Source organism: Thalassophryne amazonica, chromosome 9 (assembly GCF_902500255.1).
Source record: "Thalassophryne amazonica chromosome 9, fThaAma1.1, whole genome shotgun sequence".
NCBI classification, from domain to species: domain Eukaryota; kingdom Metazoa; phylum Chordata; class Actinopteri; order Batrachoidiformes; family Batrachoididae; genus Thalassophryne; species Thalassophryne amazonica.
In genome coordinates this window covers 69561810-69584460 of record NC_047111.1, presented here as the reverse complement: position 1 = coordinate 69584460, position 22651 = coordinate 69561810, and the positions used below count along the sequence as shown (strand labels likewise).

General features: G+C 41.0%; 1 protein-coding gene across 1 annotated transcript; it reads right to left on the bottom strand.

Moving 5' to 3' along the window:
* Nucleotides 1-5556: 5556 nt before the first annotated feature.
* Nucleotides 5557-20861, bottom strand: bach1b (BTB and CNC homology 1, basic leucine zipper transcription factor 1 b). The gene is made up of 5 exons (XM_034178327.1): nucleotides 20694-20861; nucleotides 20347-20595; nucleotides 14939-16309; nucleotides 8819-9025; nucleotides 5557-8735 (listed from the first exon to the last, which is right to left on the bottom strand). The coding sequence occupies exons 2-5, from the start codon at nucleotides 20578-20580 to the stop codon at nucleotides 8412-8414; spliced, it is 2136 nt and encodes a 711-aa protein (XP_034034218.1). The 5' UTR covers nucleotides 20581-20595; nucleotides 20694-20861; the 3' UTR covers nucleotides 5557-8411.
* Nucleotides 20862-22651: the final 1790 nt, after the last annotated feature.

Sequence of the window (22651 nt, the reverse complement as noted above, 5' to 3'; positions counted from 1 at the left end):
CTGAAGCACCATAGTTTCAAGTGCATGAGAATCTGACTCCCCCTGGATGGACACCAGTCTGACACAAATTATTTCCCCAGGCAAAGCTGCCATCCATTTGCACCTTGGTGGACTGAGACAATCTACTGCAGATTAGGTGTCTTGTCCAAGGACACAGACAGGTAGCACGGGCGGGATTTTTAAGATAGGTCTATATATTGGCAGTCCATCTCCTCATCCACTCAGCTACCTGCTGTAAGGAGATATTTGTTTGTGTTGAATGAATGCATGAATATTAACAGGGCTTCTTTGTAGATTATATTGATGTTTTCAAAGTGTTTCGATTTGATTGTGAGCAGGATGAAAGGCAGTGACCCAATTTTAATGAAACATGGTGGACAGTATGGGGCATGGACCAAGGGAAAACCCATCATAATTTGTTATGGATACAGATGAAGGACAAGATCCAAGCTTTGATCCTTTAGGCTGGTTTTTGATACTAATTACTTTGATCTTGATTACACAATTAAAGTAATCTACAATTGTGAACAAAGATCTACAATAAGAGATTTGAACTATATGTGGTCAGGATCTAAGTTCAGTGATCAAGATCAAATATCAGCAATTGGGATCAAAGATCTTATTCAGTCTGGATTCAGGAAAGATGTCATAAGCTTTGTCAATTATGAGTGATCAGGAACAAAGACCACAATCATAGGTTAGCAGGTCAGGCCTAGGAGTACTCATTGGTGCTACGCTTCACTGCATCCACCACTCTGGGTCCTGGATGACAACCATCCAGGCAGACAGCTGGTCCTTGTCCACCTCTTTAAAGTAACCATCTATTTACCCACCCAGGTGAAACACAGGCAATCCTTTGGCCTTGTCTCTATGTTGGAATCCTCATCACAGAGTTGCGTGCATGCTGGAGTTGTGTCACTCCTCCAGAATATCATAGCTCACGTTCACTTGTAACGTAATTGATGCACATCCTATGGGTCTACCTAAATAACCGTTTGTTTGACACAGTCATTCCAGCAGTACCCAAGAAACACAGTACCGATGACTTCTAGTCATCAATTTAGGTCACCAGTTAGCTACCAACCTGTGAGACTTCACAAGACAGGAATGTTAGCTATGAAGTCTTACAGCCATGCAGTAAGACCCTCATGGACCCTAAAGATTTCGACCCTCATTCTCTAGTAAAAATATCAACATCACCTAACTGTCTAGGGACCTCATGACTCAATAAAATCTTCCAAGGTGTCTCTCCATCCCAGTGGTGGACAACCCATAAACCCAGAAGTCAGCAGTGACAAAGATTAGCAATCAGGGACAACATCGTGATCAGGATCACAGGTACGTGGTCACCATCCAGTGATTGTCTATCCACAGGTGTACTTCTGGATATCCACGTCTGGTAGACAAAAATGTATTTTTAGACAATGGTGTTACACAAAATGAGCTATGGATGGGAAGTTGGTCTGAGGCTTAATTTAAATGAAAGTGGACTGTAGGGCCTCGACTCAGGTATGCGCTCAGTCACCCTATTAGCTGCTATTATTAGCTTCCATATTATGTGTTCTTTTATGTTGCTGTAAATCACCACAGTGTGTGTGTGCGCGCGCTCACTGCAGCTGCATAGCTCTGAAATTCCACATGAAATACCAGTAGATGGCGATAAACCACCAGCTTTATCATTGTTTCTCTGACAGCAGATACAACCCCAATTCCAGTGAAGTTGGGACATTGTGTGAAATATAAACAAAAACAGAATACAATGATATGCAAATCCTCTTCAACCTATATTCAATTGAATACACCAGAAAGACAAGATATTTAATGTTCAAACTGATAAACTTAACTCATGTTGTGCAAATATTTGCTCATTTTCAAATGGATGCCTGCAACACGTTTCAAAAAAGTTGGAACAGGGCGACAAAAGACTGGAAAAGTTGATGAATGCTCAAAGAACATCTGTTTGGAACATTCAACAGGTGAACAGGTTAATTGGAAACAGGTGAGTGTCATGATTGGGTATAAAAGGAGCATCCCCAAAAGACTCAGCCATTCACAAGCAAAGATGGGGTGAAGATCACCACTTTAGTGAACAGCTCCGTGAAAAAATAGTCCAACAGTTTAAGAACAATGTTTCACAATGTTCAATTGCAAGGAATTTAGGGATTCCATCATCTACAGCCCATAATATAATCAGAAGATTCAGAGAATCTGGAGAACTTTCTACACGTACAACCCAAGTTCCAATGAAGTTGAGACATTGTGTAAAATTTAAATAAAAACAGAATACAATGATTTGCAAATCCTCTTCAACCTATATTCAATTGAATACACCACGAAGACAAGCTATTTAATGTTAAAACTGATAAACTATTGTTTTTGTGCAAATATTTGCTCATTTTGAAATAGATGCCTGCAACACGTCTCAAAAAAGCTGGGACAGTGGTATGTTTACCACTGTGTTACATTGCCTTTCCTTCTAACAACACTCAATAAACATTTGGAAATTGAGGACACTCATGATTGGGTATAAAGGAGCATTCCCAAAAGGCTCAGCCGTTCACAAGGAAAGATGGGGCAAGGATTACTACTTTGTGAACAGCTGCATGAAGAAATAGTCCAACAGTTTAAGAACAATGTTTCTCAATGTTCAGTTGCAAGGAATTTAGGGATTCCATCATCTACAGTCCATAATATAATCAGAAGATTCAGGGAATCTGAAGAACTTTCTACACGTAAGCAGCAAGGCTGAAAACCAACATTGAATGCACGTGACCTTCGATTCCTTCAGGCGGCACTGCATTAAAAACCGACATCATTGTGTAAAGTATATTACTGAGGGGGTTCAGGAACACTTCACAAAACCATTCTCAGTTAACACAGTTCTTTCACTACATCTACAAGTGCAAGTTAACACTCTACCATGCAAAGTGAAAGCCATACATCAACAAAATCCAGAAATGCCGCCGCCTTCTCTGGGCCTGAGCTCATTTGAAATGGACAGATGCAAAGTAGAAAAGTGTGCTTTGGTCTGATGACCACATTTCAAATTGTTTTTGGAAATCATGGATGTTGTGTCCTCCAGACAAAAGAGGAAAAAGACCATCCAGATTGTTACCAGCGCAAAGTTCAAAAGCAAGCATCTGTGATGGTATGGGGGTGTGTTAGTGCCCATGGCATGGGCAACTTACGCATCTGTGATGGCACCATCGATGCTGAAAGGTACATCCAGGTTTTGGAGCAACACGTGCTGCCATCCAAGCAACGTCTTTTTCAGGGACGTCCCTGCATATTTCAGCAAGACAATGCCAAGCCACGTGTTACAACAGCGTGGCTTCGTAGTAAAAGAGTGTGGGTACTAGACTGGCCTGCCTGCAGTCCAGACCTGTCACCCATTGAAAATGTGTGGCGCATTATGAAGCACAAAATACGACAACGGAGACCCCGGACTGTTGAACAACTGAAGTCGTCCATCAAGCAAGAATGGGAAAGAATTCCACCTACAAAGCTTCAACAATTAGTGTCCTCAGTTCCCAAACACTTATTGAATGTTGTTAGAAGGAAAGGTGATGTAACACAGTGGTAAACATACCACTGTCCCAGATTTTTTGAAACGTGTTGCAGGCATCTATTTCAAAATGAGAAAATACACTCAACAAAAATATAAACGCAACACTTTTGGTTTTGCTCCCATTTTGTATGAGATGAACTCAAAGATCTAAAACTTTTTCCACATACACAATATCACCATTTCCCTCAAATGTTGTTCACAAACCAGTCTAAATCTGTGATAGTGAGCACTTCTCCTTTGCTGAGATAATCCATCCCACCTCACAGGTGTGCCATACCAAGATGCTGATTAGACACCATGATTAGTGCACAGGTGTGCCTTAGACTGCCCACAATAAAAGGCCACTCTGAAAGGTGCAGTTTTGTTTTACTGGGGGGGGGGGATATCAGTCAGTATCTGGTGTGACCACCATTTGCCTCATACAGTGCAACACATCTCCTTCGCATAGAGTTGATCAAGTTGTCAATTGTGGCCTGTGGAATGTTGGTCCACTCCTCTTCAATGGCTGTGCGAAGTTGCGACGACGAACTGGAGTCAGGTCAAGACCGCGATGAGGACGACGAGCATGCAGATGAGCTTCCCTGAGACGGTTTCTGACAGTTTGTGCAGAAATTCTTTGGTTATGCAAACCGACTGTTTCAGCAGCTGTCCGAGTGGCTGGTCTCAGACGATCTTGGAGGTGAACAGGCTGGATGTGGAGGTCCTGGGCTGGTGTGGTTACACGTGGTCTGCGGTTGTGAGGCTGGTTGGATGTACTGCCAAATTCTCTGAAACGCCTTTGGAGACGGCTTATGGTAGAGAAATGAACATTCAATACACAAGCAACAGCTCTGGTTGACATTCCTGCTGTCAGCATGCCAATTGCACGCTCCCTCAAATCTTGCGACATCTGTGGCATTGTGCTGTGTGATAAAACTGCACCTTTCAGAGTGGCCTTTTATTGTGGGCAGTCTAAGGCACACCTGTGCACTAATCATGGTGTCTAATCAGCATCTTGGTATGGCACACCTGTGAGGTGGGATGGATTATCTCAGCAAAGGAGAAGTGCTCACTATCACAGATTTAGACTGGTTTGTGAACAATACTTGAGGGAAATGGTGATATTGTGTATGTGGAAAAAGTTTTAGATCTTTGAGTTCATCTCATACAAAATGGGAGCAAAACCAAAAGTGTTGCGTTTATATTTTTGTTGAGTATATTTGCACAAAAACAATAAAGTTTATCAGTTTGAACATTAAATATCTTGTCTTTATGGTGTATTCAATTGAATATTGGTTGAAGAAGATTTGCAAATCATTGTATTCTGTTTATATTTACATTTTACACAACGTAAATCTTATTTCAATTATGGAAAATCCCATAATTGAAAAATGAGTGTGACTGAGGCACTTTTGATTGAGATATAATGCAAAATGTACACCAAATTGTGCTTCAATATTAAATTCAAATGTCCACAAAATCCACAATCCGGATTAGATCTTGATCAAACTTTGTCAGGTGATATTGAGTGCCATCCTGTACCTCACTTTCAAATATAACAATGACTGAGGCACGTTTGATTAAGATATAATGTAAAATATACATGAAATGGGGTTTTCAGTGCTAAATTTAAATGGCCAAAAAATCAAATCTGTAATCTGTATCAGATCCAGATCAATCTTTGTCATTTGATAAAGGATACCATCCTACATAACAATCTCAACTATGAAAGAAATTCGATCTTGCTGGACAGAGTTATAAATTTTTGAATATTTGTTCAATGTTAAGGATAAGGATTTTTTTGTGATTTTCCAAGATTTTTTCTGACTTTGCCCTTTGACTTATGATGTTGAAATTTAATTACTTCTTGCCTATCAGGATATGAATCTTCAGTAAAAATTTAAGAACAATATAAGAAAAATTGTCCAGGCTATTCACAAACACAAACAAATAAACAAACAGGGGTGATAACATTACAACAACAACAATAATAATAAATGCGCTGTACCATCATGAAATAACTCATTTCTTTCCTTTTTCATTTCTCACTTTTACACAAAAAATAATTATCATCTGCATAGTTGTTAAAAGTAAAATATTACATATTTACATATAATACAGTATTAAAGGGGACTTTTAAGCACATTTAAATTTTTGTATGAAACATCACAAAAACTGATTACATGTATAAGTTTTAAGTAAACTTAACTATTCACCTCCTAAAGTACAAAGTACAAAAAGAAAAAAAAAAATCACATAATACAAATCCATAAATGTAAAAGTGCACTTCCCATTTAAAAGAAATGTTAGTGTGTTTTTGTGAGGCCTTTGGCAGTCTGAAGAAACATCTGTGAGGTGTTGTAACCCAGAAAATAGCTGCATCACTGTGGTTTGCTGAGCAAAGAGAACCACAGTGACAGTGTGGAATATAAGCCCACGAGAACAACATGACACATGTGTCAGGTCTGTTTTTTTTTTTAAGCTGTCTGGTTTGGTGAAACATTCTACAGTTTCTCACACTGTTTGGTGGTTAAAGAAGAGGTACTGCACATTCTACAATCCTGCAGAACCTGAAGCACTTCAAGAACCTGAGCAAATTGTGATTTGTATGAGATATCAGACAATGATGAAGCGATAGTCCTCCTGAGGAAATCAACCTGTGATTCACGACACAGCAATGTGTCCTCTTTAATGTATAATAAAGGGATGGTTGTCTCTGATTGTCTTACGATGGATCCCAGATACATTGGCTGGTTGATATATTTTTCTGTCAGAGAAAAGCTGAGTAATCCATCTTCAAAGATGAAAACAATCCCCACAGAAGCTACAGTGACTAAACCAAGCCAACTTTTTTAAAGGTTCCTTAGATGATCACAAAACACAATCAGGATGGTCCCAAAAATAAATACTGGATTAAGGGGTCCACCCTAATCAGAACATCGTGATTGGGAACATCGTGATTGCGTGTTGAGGTTGTGGGAGTGCAAAGGGGCGGGGGGGGGGGGGGGGGTGTCATCCTAGCTTCCCTGTTCATGAAAAAACAAAGTTGGTTCCTGAATGTCAGATGTTACTTTAATAAAGTGTTAAAACTTGTGTTGATTGTGGTTTTCTTTATATATTGTCATGATTGTGTAAAGTTTTACTGTTTACCATCACAGTCACACATTTTTATCCTCATTTATTCTTTTGTTTTCTGCTGCGTATCCAGGTCCGGGTCACAGTGGCAGTAGACCAAGCAGCTTATTCCACATTTCTTATTGGCATTTCTTATTGCCCAAAGCTCATGACCACAGGTGAGGATAGGAGAGTAAATCGACTGGCAAAACAAGAGCCTCACCTTGTGGCTCAGCTCTTTCTTCATGGCGATGATCTGTTACATCTGCAGGATCTCAGATGCAGCCTCATTCTGTCTGTCAATCTTACGTTCCATCTCAGCCCCACTCGCAAACAAGACCACAAGATACTTGGGGTAGTATCTCTCCCCTGACACAGAGAGAATAATCCACCCTTGTGTAACAAAGGACGATGGTCTCAGATTTTTATCCTTCAGGTATCAATACCCTTTGGGCCTCAGTGCTTTATTTTACAGTCAGATTACTCCCTGTAAAAGTAAGAAAGTAGCGTTGGATATGCCCAAATGCGCTTGTGCTATACTCTTTAGACCATGTGCTATTGTTCATCAAGCTCTTATGTGTCCATGTGGGTCTGAATCTAAAGGTGTATCTGTATGATTGTGGCCAAGACTCTGTGTCAGTTCTTTACCACCCTACAAATGTTTGTGGTGATTATTTCTTCTGGTTTGCACCCATTGCAAAATATATCTAACATTAGCCCTGTCACTAGGTCTCCTATATTTGCTTTACCAAACTTAGACTCCAGACAACTTTTATTTAACAATGAACAGCTGCATTTGAAAGCTGACATTTCCACATCAACATTAGTCTTTTATTTGACTTTGGTCTCAACAAGAAACTAAATTCTTGTTGCACACTTTTGGAAATTCTGATACTATATACAGTATGTTATTAGCATGAGCTTTTCCTCCATTGTGAGCAGACAGCCTATGCTACTCTATTCACGGTTTTAAAGTATCCCAGAATCCTTTGTACGCTGGGGAGGGAGTCTTGATAATGGCTCAGCTTAATGCTAACTTTAACATTGAAAATCCCATAGACATGCTAACGCGTTAGAATCGGTCCCGTTTTTAAGTTATAAAATACATCTATCAACTGTTTCAGAAGACCATAACAGGTTGGTTTAACATAAAAAAGGTAAATAGTACTCACAGACATGTGCTCTTTGGGGTTTTAGCGAAAAATTAAGATAAGTCACAAGGCTATAGATGGATCGAATCATTTCTTAAGGACACTCGAAAAGAACCAGTTCCTGACACACAACCCAAACAGCAATACGCTTTTTTCTTTTCTTTTTTAAAATTTTTTATAAAACTCACATTAAAGACTCATGGTTATCTTAGTTAAACACCTAAATACATATTTTGGTTGAACTCACCTCCATAACAACGTAATGTTGCAAACAAGTTGTTTGTTGCTTGTCCATTCCACCACCCACAAACGCCTGTTTACACTGACAACGAAATCTCAGCCTCCCCAGCGAGAACGTGATTACGTGCGAGATTTGACACCGTAAAGGCGTCTATACTCTATGCCCTCTAGGTTATTCTCTACAACTATGCCTTACACTAAACTCACTGTCTAGTTAAACAAAGATATGTTTAAGTTCAAGGAATCGGATCTTTTAATGTGGTGCCATTCAGAAGTGCATATTACATTTCTCATCATCACACACACAGTTACAAAGGAAACGCATGAAAACTGTTTTGTTGCCATAATGTGAACATGGTTTAAGTGCTTGAGTGTTGACTGTTCTTTGTGTCCCTGCTGGACCTGGACGCCGTACACTGATCAGAGTCTTCAGAACAGGCTGAGACTGAAGCCTGAGCCTGGATTGGACCCTCATGTTGGTTAAGCACTGAGTCAATGTGTGGAAAGAAAGTGGTCATGGGGCATTCCGAAGAGGCGTATTTAGCTAACACCTGAAGCTGCTCTGGCTGCAGGTTGGCCTCGCTGCACACTCTCTGGCATAAAGTGGAGACACTGTGACAGGTTTTCGACTTCAACTGACTCAGCTGGCTCTTTTCCAACATCAGTTTCTCCCGTTCTGTCTTCTATGATACACACATGCAACATACATCAATGAACATGCAAGAAAACAGGAAGTGACTTCATAGAGACAAGACTTTCTTCTCACCAGTTTGTTGATTTCACACTGCAGGTTGTAGATGCATTCTAGTTTCCTCTTGCGACAGCGTTGAGCTGCGAGGCGATTCTTGCTGCGTCGCCGCATGTCGTGCACCACATCTAGCTGTTCGTGCGTAAACACTTGTTGCTTCAGTAGCTGCTGGAAATCATTTCTGCTCAGGTTCACGACCCATTCCACAGAGTATGGCAACTGGACCTGAGGATGCCAAAGAAAAAACAAAAATGACACAGATTACATGACCGTTGAGTCTACACTGCAGGCTTTCAACAATGTTAGGCTGCACTTTTGTTGCAGGGTGATCCAGTTCTGGGTTACGGTGGCAGTAAACCAAGCAGCTTACCCCACACTGCTCTATCCTCTACCAAGTCCTCTAACGCTTGCTGGGGGATTCCTGAGGTTTTACAGCTAGGCTGTATAATCCCTCCACCATGCCCTGAGTCTTCCCTGGGGCCTACTACCGGTTGGATATACCTGGAAGAGACCAGGGAGACAACCTGGCGGCATCCTCACCAGATGACCAAACCACCTCAGCTGGCTTCTTTCGATGTGAAGAAGCAAGGGGTGTACATCAGACACTCAAAGCGCTTTATAAATAATGCCTCACATTCACCCCATGTGAGGGTGCTGCCATACAAGGTACTCACTACACACCAGGAGCAACTCGGGGATTGAAGTCCATGCCCAAGGGCCCTTAGTGATTTTCCGGTCAGGCTGGGAATTGAACTGAGGATCCTCTGGTCTCAAGCCCAACACTTAACCACTAAACCATCACCTACCCTAAGAGTATGTGGCTCTTAATTCCCATTAAGAGCCACATATGCTGGAACCTGGTGTATTGCTATTTTGATGGCCAACTCAGTAGGTGACAGAAATGAGAGGTTTTCCAATCATTTATGCCAGCAGCAGCCACCACAGCTCCCTGAAGAGAAACAGTCTAGTGCCTCATTAAAGCTGTATCTCCTCCTCACACAACAAGTACGGCCCCCCCACCCCCACCCCACCCAGCTCAGGATCAGAGAACCCCAGGAGGAAGAAAAACAGCATAATATTCTCTAAAGTTATGAAAGGTTTGCATTTTTTCAAGATTTTGCTTTTTTGTTCTCAGTTCTGTTTCATTTTAAATTGCTATGAAGATGAAGGAATATAAGCACAAAAAGGTCTATGCACTTATATAAGACATATCAGAATAATGCAGCTCACAAACAGCAGAAAAAACACTGCACTTGACTTTAGACAAACATGATGACTTTCTGCTGCATCACAATAGCAGTCTACCTACACTGCACCTCGACACACATCATTTGAAGACCAACACACCCAGGGGCTCACGTGTCAACTGGAAATTAGAAAGCAGACTTGTGCTACGCTGTGCATTGCACTGTGTGCTGCTTTGTACTGGCCATAAGATAGAGCCCAAGGTCTGCTATGTTACAACCCCAATTCTAATGAAGTTGGGATGTTGTGTAAAATGTAAATTAAAAACAGAATACAATGATTTGCAAATCCTCTTCAACCTATATTCAATTGAATGCACCGCAAAGACAAGATATTTAATGTTCAAACTGATAAACTTTATTGTTTTTGTGCAAATATTTGCTCATTTTGAAATGGATGCCTGCAACACGTTTCAAAAAAGCTGGGACAGTGGTATGTTTACCACTGTGTTACATCACCTTTCCATCTAACAACACTCAATAAGCGTTTGGGAACTGGTGACACTAATTGTTGAAGCTTTGTAGGTGGAATTCTTTCCCATTCTTGCTTGATGTACAGCTTCAATTGTTCAACAGTCCGGAGTCTCCGTTGTCATATTTTGCGCTTCATAATGCACCACACATTTTCACTGGGCGACATGTCTGGACTGCAGGCAGGCCAGTCTAGTACCTGCACTCTTTTACTACGGACATGCTGTTGTAACACGTGCAGAATGTGGCTTGGCATTGTCTTGCTGAAATAAGCAGGGACGTCCCTGAAAAAGACGTTGCTTGGATGGCAGCATGTGTTGCTCCAAAACCTGGATGTACCTTTCAGCATTGGTGGTGCCATCACAGATGCGTAAGTTGCCCATGCCATGGGCACTAAGACACCCTCATACCATCACAGATGCTGGCTTTTGAACTTTGTGCTGGTAACAATGTGGATGGTCTTTTTCCTCTTTTGTACGGAGAACACAACATCCATGATTTCCAAAAACAATTTGAAATGTTGACTCATCAGACCACAGCACACTTTTCCACTTTGTGTCTGTCCAAATGAGCTTGGGCCCAGAGAAGGCGCCGGCGTTTCTGGATGTTGTTGATGTATGGCTTTCGCTTTGCATGGTAGAGTTTTAACTTGCACTTGTAGATATAGTGACGAACTGTGTTAACTGACAGTGGTTTTCTGAAGTGTTCCTGAGCCCATGTGGTGAGATCCTTTACACAATGATGTCAGTTTTTAATGCCGTCTGAGGTATTGAAGGTCATGGGCATTCAATGTTGGTTTTCGGCCTTGCCACTTACGTGTAGAAAGTTCTCCAGATTCTCTGAATCTTCTCATTATATTATGGACTGTAGATGATGGAATCCCTAAATTCCATGCAATTGAACATTGAGAAACATTGTTCTTGGACTATTTTTTCACGCAGTTGTTCAAGTGGTGATCCTTGGCCCATCTTTGCTTGTGAATGACTGAGCCTTTTGGGGATGCTCCTTTTATACCCAATCATGACACTCAGTTTGTGTCCTCAGATCCCAAATGCTTATTGAGTGTTGTTAGAAGGAAAGGTGATGCAACACAGTGGTAAACATGCCGCTGTCCCAGTTTTTTTGAAAGGTGTTGTAGGCATCCATTTCAAAATTTGCAAATATTTGCATGAAAACAATAAAGTTTATCAGTTTGAACATAAAATATCTTGTCTTTGTGGTGTATTCAATTGAATATAGGTTGAAGAGGATTTGCAAATCATTATATTCTGTTTTTATTTACAATTCACACAGCGTCCCAACTTCATTGGAAATGGGGTTGTATGATAACATAGGCTTCAGCCTATGGAGTAAGTGGGTATCGCAAATGGGTGGATGAAAATATGATTGACAGAACAATGAAAATATGATTGACAGTGACAGAACAATTGTTCCTGTTCACATTCCACTCTTGCCTGTGCTGAGTTCAAACTGAAACTTATAACACATGATCTTTGTCAAAGTTTATCGTTCATTATTTCAAAGTGTTTCATGTTTGTTTATCAAGCCGCTGAATACTTGAAGGTCATAACTTTAATGGGAACTGATGTTATATTGTCACCAAGTGGTTATGATTAACACCCAAGCAGAATGACCTCATTTGTGACATTAAAGTGTGCACTACTTGCAACTTTCATGGAGTTAATACAACTTTGTGAAAGACAACTGCCAGAGAGTTCAGTGCATTCACTGCAGGTTCAAGTTACATACGTCCAAAATGGACAGTCTGGGTGGTGAAGTGAACGTTTCCTCAAACAGTGTTGTTTGTATCTTTGTAGTCACCTTCAGTTCAACAGACTGAACTGTCAAATTCAGTTAGTGGACTCTGAATTAGTGGGTCAATAATTAACTTAACCTCACAGCTATTCTGGTTTCTGTGACACAAACACTCAGCTGTGTCTGATATGATGTTCCCGAAATTCTTATCTAAAACAAACAAATGGAAAAATGCTTCATCGGTGGTCTCAAATTGGCAGCCCGGGAGCCAGAAAAAGCCTGTGAGCAAGTACTTTACGGCCTCCTGTGTGTTTTATTGTGTGCCGTTATATATTTTACAATCCATATAATGTAAGTGTAAGTAGTGAGAAATGGTAAGAGCTTATAAATGAGACTTTTCAGCAAACCATATCTAAGCTGTAAAATTCTCAGATGTACGAGGGTTGACTGAAAGGTTCTGCCAAGTAGGCGTTTATTTCAGTAACAAGCAAGAAGAATCACATATCCACTTGACGTTTGAAATTTTCTCTGTCAGGCAGTGTCATTACTTTTCCAACTTATCGCCTTTCCTTTCCACTCACACCAACACCAGACAAACTTTTTGCATCCCATTAGTGAAGAAATCAGGTGTCTTCTCAATGCGTGAGTGATGCACAGGTGCTTGCACCTCTGCATCATTAGTGTAAAGGCCTTTTTATCCTTCTACTATGCTGTGAAGGGCCTTTCACACCAAACACATCGGTCGATCATTTTGGCAACAGTGAGAAGAGGGGTGGAGATTTCTACATCACTATCTGTCTTTATGAGGGCCCAGTGAACAACCCGGACAATCACCATCACGGATTTGCAACATGAAAAAGCAAAACACTCAGTCTGGCAGTCATAACTACAATATTAAGAGAGAGAAAAACAACAACAACAACCAAAAAAAACAGAAGAACAAGTGATGGACATGACCCTGCTGGGAGAAGCTTCTTTTCAGCGACTGTTCAGAGTGAGGTCTGGCTGAGTTGGAGTGGCCGGCCTGCCCGGCCAAAGTTTGAAGCTGAAGCGGCCGGTGTTCAGGCCAGAGACCCAGGCAGAGACACAGCAGCCAGTGTGACTGAGCAGACACTTGATCTGATATTCTTCACTTTTGGATATATATACACACACCCTGTTTGAGCAATGGATCTTCTGTAAATTTATATGAGGTGAGAGTAATCTGAAAATAAAACATGGCATAGTGCACCGCTGAAGATTTATCAGCTAATGTTAGCTTAGCCTTGAGCTGCAGAATCACTCTGTCAATCTGAGTGAATGTTTTATATGCGTGAATTGTTCAGTCTGTTCTCATTTTTACCAAATAAAGCAACACAGTTTTTAATTAACTACAAGAAAAGACTCAACTTTAAATAATTTAAGTCCCCGTCACACATAGCAAGAATATGGAGGAACCATTCCCATGGCAAATATTGCCATAATCTGACACAGTCGGGAAGAAAAGAGGCGTGGTTAGCCGTGTCCGAAGTGATCCGAGTGATGAGTGTGTGTCCACATCCGACACTTTTTGGATGTGCGCCGATTCATAATTCTGATGTCATTCTGCTTGATTCCAGCTATGTGTGACAGGGGTATTAGATTTTTTAGTTGAATTTTGTAACTACCGAGTAATCCGACCTTAAAGAAAATAGCACAGCGCTGTTTCATCTTTCTTTAATATTTTAAGAAATATATTTATGCACTTGTTCCACATCAGGAACATTTAAACATTTGCTGTGCAGAGAATCTTGTCAATACAGATGCACTTCAAAAATTTCTAGTGACGGAGCTGAACATCAAAACCTGAAGTCCAGACAGAAGAAGAGAACATCAAAGTGTTTCCAAAAACTCCACCAAGAGGTTGAAGCTGCAGAGGAGACCTTGATCTGGTTAAATGTCCTAAGCGTCCAGGTCAGATGGAAGATGGTTAGCTCAAAAAGTGCAAGGTTCAAAACTTCAATAAGGTAACAGCAACCAAGACTTTAAGAAGCAAACTTTAAGATTATGATGACAAATGCAGCAGAATTGTCAAACAACTCTCAAGCAGCCATGAAATGTGGCGCAAAATAGTACAATGTTAGAAGATGGTGAGCTTAAAAAAGCTGTCTTAAAAATATTAGCAGATAGAAAAGCTTTCGTTAGTCTTCAGTGTGGTAGTGGGTTACTATGTGGTTGTAAAAAGATGTAGCGCTGTCCACTAACTGTGCTTTTATAAGCATTATTTTTTTTTTTAAAAAGTACTTTCCTAATAAGACAGAAGATTTGATTTTTCAGATTTTTTTTTTCTTTCAAAAATATGTCCTGAAAAAAGGGCATCTTTTTATTTTTTTAACAACATGATACAGGTTCACAAATATTTCAAACTTCAGTGGTTAGGTTTTATCTTTGGAAATATACTGGATTTCATGAAGTAGATAGAAAGTCCATATCAGCCCTAAAACTGAATACTTTGAATCAGCTTCTGAGTTCACTTCCCTTCATTGAACCAGCCCTCCTAAGACAGAATCAGATAAGTGATCCATGCATAAATCACCATAGGTTTGACAACAGTGGTTTACCCCATAGTGAGCTTATGCAGGTTATCACAACATGAACGGCCGAGTAATAAAACAAAGCCAGCACCACAAAGAGGACGGCTGACGCTCACCTGCCTTGCCCTCTCTCTTGTGTAGGATTCGCTGTCTCCTTCTGTTTCTGTGTCTGAGTCTCCATCCTCCCCTGAGTTGAGAGATGACTGAGATGCCCCCTCACTCTCAGATAAAACCGCTGTTGTGCTTCGGTTCACAACTTGAAGACACAGGCAGCTGGACTTTGTGCAACTGAGGATGTCCTGCTCTTGTTTGCTTGCTGTATCAGAGGAAGATCCTGCATCTGGGTCTGCAAACGCCAACAGAGGCGAGCATAGGTCAGCTCCCAGCCTCGTGGAAAGGTTTTCAGCCACCTCCCTTTCCACGCTGGTCACCTCTTTGCCATTTCTCTCTGCGTTTTCAACCATTTCTTCTACTTTCCCTCTTTCTTCGCCAGGATCCATCTCAGTACATTTACTCTTAGTTTGTGCCTCTGTTTTTTGATAAATGGATGCCATGTCAGATTCACCCATCTTCTTTTCCTCTGTTGAGTCTGTCAGAAATGTCTCTTGTGACAGTGGTGCAGTGATTGCAGAGCCATCACCAAAGACCTTCTGGTTACAGTAGGGCAATGGTGACTCTTGCAACCTTGCACCTATCTCGGTCTTTAGCCCTAAGGCAACTTCCTTGAAAGCAGATCTGTCTGTAAACTGAGAGAAGCTGAGAGGTTCCATTTTCTTTTCTGTTTTCACTAAATCTGTTCCCAGTTTTTCTTCCCTTTTATCTGTTTCTCTGTTATCCTGATCAGCTTCTTTGCTGCCCACTTCTTTCTCTGTTTTCCTGTCGCATATTTGGATTTTCCATGCATCACTGAAACTTGCTTCAGGGAATTCATCTTTAGTTTCATTTTTGTTTGTACTGTTGGAGCAGGGCACCTGAAATATGTCACAGCCATCCTTGATCACTGCTGTTGTAAAGTTTAAGCTTTCCTTCCCACAAGCCAACTGGAACTTGCGGTACTTTGGACATTGTGTGAAACAGTCGGTTGGTCGTTCAGACTGTGAATCAGCAACAGGTGTAACAGAACCTGGACTGAGCTTTCTGTTATTTACTGACTTGTTAGCATGGCAGCTGGCTTCCTGTTGAAATGGTGAGTCGGAAACTGGTTTTACTTCATCTTTCAACAAAACCTCATCAGAATCTGTTACATAGTCCTCATTTGATGATCGCCTCTTGCACGTCTTCTTACAGCAGGTCTTTCTCTGAAAAGGCACAGCCCTGGTGGTGTTGGGGAAGAACTTGGGGAGTAGAAAATCAAAGCAGGCCTCATCTAGGTCTTTGAAACCAAGTATGGAAGCTGAGTTTTGTATTTCAAAGACATTGTCTTTGCTGAACAGCAACTTGGATGTGTAGGCAAACGTCAGCAAAGGTTCAAAGCCTGCTACTGTCACCTGTAGGACAAAAAGGACAATAACACATAAACTTCAAATATGTTCCTGCTTTTGGCTGACACATGGTAGTGGAATTGATATTTTTTTATATTTTGTCTCAGAAAAACTGAACAAAACATTTTCAGTGCAAGTGATATGGAAAGTAAGGCTCTAATGTTAGAACTAGGCTGGCTCGGTAATCAAACGACTTGACGGAGAAAATATAGTGTTCATTTATTTATTTATTTTGATTTGAAAAATGAGGTTTTACTATTTCCAGACAGGTTACCACTTCACATAATTACAAAATCCAATTTACCGAATATCATGTATGTTATCTAAAGTACTGTTCAAGGGTTTTAGGTCTTCTTACATTTTAATAAGAATGTAGAGTTGAGAGGTTTTTCCATTAGTTGGTCGGGTTTGGAACAATACATTGGTACCGCATATTACTGTATCCCTTACAATACAGAACTGCTCTGGTTCCCAATTACCAACTGCCTAGACATCCCACCAAGTGATTCCGGCATTCCCAAGGTAACCATCTATTTTCCACAGCCAAATGATAGGTGGGCACTCCCTTTGCCATATCCAGTTGGTGTGGGCCTCAGCACTGAAGGACCTGCCTGCTAGATCATGCTTAGGGAAATGTGCCACATACCAATAGTGTTACAGCTGATGTTCCTCGCAGTGCAGGTAGTTTGTCTTACCTCAGTTTCCCTATGCAATCGGTCTTTTGACACAAAGTCATTCCAGCAGTACCCAAAGGTCAGTGAAATTTTTCTCAAAAACAAAGGGACCCAAGTTGTTGGACTCTATGACTTCAACCAACACACAGACCGTGCAATAAAGGAACAGAGCAGGAGCCACAACACACCCCTGGCAAGCTCAAGAATTCACAGGGGAGGAGTCAGGAACACAGCAGTCCCAGTGCCTGTGTATATCTAACTACTTCCTCAAGGTCACCTGAATTCTCAGGATACAATCAGCAAATAATCTACAAAATCAAATGTGTTGTGAAAACCAACACAGGCTGGAAAGACATTTTGGAAATGTTCACTCTTAAGATTGACTGGCAGTTAGATGTCTAACTGCTACAAGTAGCTGGCCCAATGGGACAGTACAGTAGATTGATCTGTCATCACCTGCCACAACAGAAGTAGTGAAAAAGTGTGGCTTTCGAAAACTGCAGTGCTTCGATTACTCTGTAAACAGGCCAAGGGTCACTTGACCAAAAATGCTGTCATCTGATCATGGATTCCATGAACAAATGCCTCCTTGGCTATCCTCAAGGCCATCACAGCCCACCTTCTCACTTCCCTTTTCAGCACAGAGTTGCCACCAAGCTATGCACTGTAACTCCCCTGGATTGGGAGTGCCCTCTTAGATGATACACCTCCTCCAGTCATCATTCGCAATATATGTAAATGTAATGCTTGGCAGTGATCAAGATCTTGTCACAGAAGAACTCGGCCTGATCATGAAGTGTGCTCAGAATGAATGTTGGACATGGAACAGATAGAGGACTGTGGGACTCCTTAGCTACAACAACCCCTGGGTCACAATTCCCAAACTGGGCACTTCTATAGACCCTCTGGTATTGTCTTGTTAGCCACACTATTATAATTGGAATACTATGTCCACCAGTGCTACCATGGATGCTGGCCAGGGCAGTGCTGGTGGACACCAGTGTATTACTTGTGGTTATGTATTACTATTATCATTTTGAGCAAATGAAGTCTAGGAGCAATGTGCTGGTGTCGCATGTCGCTACACCCACCGCTCCTCTCATCTTGTAGAGCAACCACCCAGATGGACAACGATCCATCCTCACCTCTCAAAAGTAACCATCTATCTACTATTGCCAGATAAAACATGACATTCCCTTGACCTTTCAGGTGGTGTCCTCGACACTGAGGTACCTGTGTACTGGAGCTTTCACAGAGAAATGCATCACAAATCCAAAATAACGTGACACCTCATCTTTAGTACTAGGTTTCTTCGGACGATGGTTGGGAATGACTTTGTGTCAAAATGAACGGTTACTTAGAGTATCACTTGAATTGTGAAGGAGGGACAGCAATGACAATTTAGACATCTTTTGATGCAGATGTCTCATTACAAAAACTCATACGAGTACAGAGAAATACATTGCAAATAGTGAATATCTTATAAGTCCTATAATATGGCATGTTTATTCTTTCAAATATTATGCATATGTATCTGATCCTATAAAATCTTTATCCTTTTTTGTACAGCACCCTATAAAAGCCAATAGCAACTTCTAGACATGTACTTTAAAAATCAACTCATATTTTGCTTTAAAATTATAGTATTTTCTGGACTATAAGTTTCACCTTTGTTCTGTATTATCAGCTCATTAATTTGGGATTTTAGTGCATTGCTGTAGTGCACATTTTATTATTGGCTTTATTCTTCTCGTACTATTAAAGTGAAGTGGCCTCTGTGTACGTGTGCGCGTGTGTGTAATTTTATTGTGGAGAAACTGGGGAGAGCTGACAATTTAGTATGCTTATGAATTTTGAGTCAAAGATGAACACGACAAAAACAGAAAGTTCATAGGACTAATGTTTTTGGAGAAATTAGGGATAATACATAACAACAGTAAAGAATGGTCATTGATAATTAAATTCTGGACTCACACGCCATTCCAGCAGGGGGCGGTAAATCATTTATGTATTCAAATACAGTTGACCTCTGTGTACATGTGTTTGACTTCAGTCATAGAGAAAATGGGGAGAATTGACATTTGCTGTTTGGTGTGCTTATGTATTTTGGGTCAAGGATGAACGCCGCAAAAACGGAAAGTTGATAGGACTAATATTTTTGTAGAAATTAGGAATATTACGTAAAAACAATAAACAATGGACATTGATATCACCATTAATCAGTCACTGGTAACCAGACAAGCTCTGAACAAAGGAAATATCTCAACCTTGCCGGTTGTAAAACATGACATCAACTAAATGTGCCAAATAATAAATACAATTATTCACAAAACTCACATTTTTATTTCCTGCACTTGTAGTGAAAATCCTGATAAAAAGTTTCCATAATTTATTAGCACCCTTGAAAAATGTCAGCTACCAATTTTATAAACACTACCCAATCTAGAGCCCATGGATCCCCACGGGCAACACGCTAGTTAGACTTTATTTTGTTTAGTGGTTGCATTCCTGGGAAAGCCCTATATAAATCGTTAGTATAATTATTATTAATAATGAAGATATGATTTTTGTGTATATAAGTTGCACCGGAGTATAAGTCACAGGACCTAGCAAGAATAAATAAACAAATCCAACAATTACTTATACACAGTAAAATCACCAGTGTAAAACTAACACTGACAGTGTTAAATTTAATTAAATGAAAAACACTGACAGTGTACATATGGTCCAATTGGGACCATATGTAAACTGGCAGTGTTAATTTAACACTGGTGATTTTACTGTGTACGTTGTAAAATACCGCAAATAATGTGAATAATATGTTAATAGGGCAGCGCAGTCTCGTTTGAACCCTGTGTGATATTGCATGATTTTACTTATGAGACAGCCGCTGCCATTGTGCAATATATACAGAACATAACTTCAAACGGGAAAATGGTGTACCGTTTTTTTTTTTTGGCTGCAATCAGTGCATTCGCAAAAAGTGTATTGGTTTTCGGTTCCCGGTGGAGAAGCGAAGACAAGGCAAATGGGAGACATTGTGTCAGTAAGTGTTAGCCTACACAGCTAACCAGAGTAGCTACATTCTCTCAGCTGCACAATCGCCTCGACACATGTCCACTTTCCACCGCAACATGTGTCCACTTTGTAATTTCACTTTGTTTGCATGTAATTTGCCCAAAATCTCAGAGAATATGCCGTGTTTCTGTCCCCGGAAGTAGAGAAATTACGTCATATGCGTCATATTTTACCCCGTTAGTGCCCGCCCTCAAACGAGACTGCGGCGCCCAATAGAAAGCAACAAATCTGACAGCCACTGTCACTTCCTCATCTTTATATGGAGACTGTGAGATGACACCGCACTCTCACCTCCTGCGGCGCAACCATGACCGCTCCGCGCTGGGAGAGCGAAGAGATCCTGTGGTAGAAGTACTCGCTACAGGAAGACAGGACTGAGCGGTGGGCTCTGAAACTCTGGCCCTCCACTACCACAGTGATATCACACAAGGTGTCATTTTGACGCTGCTCCTCCAGGCACCGCAACACCCGGGAGGGATGAACCGTAGACTCAAATGTAAACATACACAACCCGGGGGCCGGCATGGTGGACGCAGGCCTCTGTAGGTACACACAAAGACACTTGTCAGAGGAGTTGTTCACTTCCCCCTCAGGTCTACACTGCACACAGGTATAAGAAGAAACAAAACTGTGCCTACCTTACGTAGACTTCATTAATTTGAGCTGAGTATTTTAGAAAGGTGTTCAGCAGATGAATGCATTCCAACCAGGCTAAGATTCCCAGAAGTCTTATCTCGACTTGGCTACAAAGTAAGAACTGAGGTTGACTCAGTCATATGGTCTGTAACGAGGGAGAGAGAGAGAGGAAGCAAAAGAGTGTGTGAGGGAGAGAGCAAGTGTGTGAGTGTGTTGCAACAACTGTGGGTGTAACAGAGCAAGCGCTGACTCATGCACTCCTGCTGATAAAGAATGAGCAAGCACTTTTCCCGTCTGCGCTAAATCCCACCCCGGTTCTAAACTAACAAGCTGTAACCAAAAAATTCCGTTTACACACGGAGACATTTCAGAGGTTAAGGTGAAAAAACTGAATAGAACAAAGTGTCAAAGCATAGTAACTGTTAAAAGAAAAGAAGCAGAATGCTATTATGTTGAAGTTAAATATTTATCAGTGTGACAAAGTTATATATATATATATATACACACACTTTGACGGAAAATAAGTATTTGAACACCCTGCGATTTTGCAAGTTCTCCCCCTCTTAGAAATCATGGAGGGATCTGAAATTTTCATCTTAGGTGCATGTCCACTGTGAGAGACATAATCTAAATAAATCACAATGTATGATTTTTTAATAATTTCTTTGTATGTTACTGCGGCAGATAAGTATTTGAACACCTGTGAAAATCAATGTTAATATTTGGTACAGTAGCCTTTGTTTGCAATTACAGAGGTCAAACATTTCCTGCAGTTTCTCACCAGGTTTGCACACACTGCAGCAGGGATTTTGGTCCACTCCTCCATACAGATCTTCTCCAAATCTTTCAGGTTTGGAGTTTCAGCTCCCTCCAAAGATTTTCTACTGAATTCAGGTCTGGAGACTGGCCAGGCCACTCCAGGACCTTGAAATGCTTCTTACGGAGCCCCTCCTTAGTTGCCTTGGCTGTGTGTTTGGGATCATTGTCATGCTGGAAGACCCAGCCATGACCCATCTTCAATGCTCTTACTGAGGGAAGGAGGTTGTTTGCCAAAATCTCGCAATACATGACCCCATCCATCCTCCCTTCAATACGGTGCAGTCGTCCTATCCCCTTTGCAGAAGAGCACCCCCAGAGTATGACGTTTCCACCCCCATGCTTCATGGTTGGGATGGTTTTCTTGGGGTTGTTCCTCTAAACATGGTAAGTGGAGTTGATTCCAAAAAGCTCTATTCTGGTCTCATCTGACCACATGACCTTCTCCCATGCCTCCTCTGGATCATCCAGATGGTCACTGGTGAACTTGAAACGGGCCTGGACATGTGCTGGCTTGAGCAGGGGGACCTTGCTGTCCTGCAGGATTTTAAACCATGACAGCATCATGTGTTACTAATGTAATCTTTGTGACTGTGGTCTCAGCTCTCTTCAGGTGATTGACCAGGTCCTCCTGTGTAGTTCTGAGCTTTCTCAGAATCATCCTTACCCCACAAAGTGAGATCTTGCATGGAATCCCAGACTGATGGAGACTGACAATCATCTTGTGTTTCTTCCACTTTCTAATAAATAATCACAATAGTTGTTGTCTTCTACCAAGCTGCTTGCCTGTTGACCTGTAGTCCATCCCAACCTTGTGCTGGTGTCCTTAGACAGCTCTTTGGTCTTGGCTATGGTGGATAGGTTGGAGTGTGATTGATTGAGTGTGTGAACAGGTGTCTTTTATACAAGTAACAAGTTCAAACAGGTGCAATTAATACAGGTAAAGAGTGCAGAATAAGAGGGCTTCTTAAAGAAAAATTAACAGGTCTGTGTGAGCCAGAATTCTTGCTGGTTGGTGGGTGTTCAAATACTAATTTGCAGCAGTAATATACAAATAAATTATTAAAAAATCATACATTGTGAGTTTCTTTTTTTAGATTATGTCTCTCACAGTGGACATGCACCTAAGATGAAAATTTCAGAC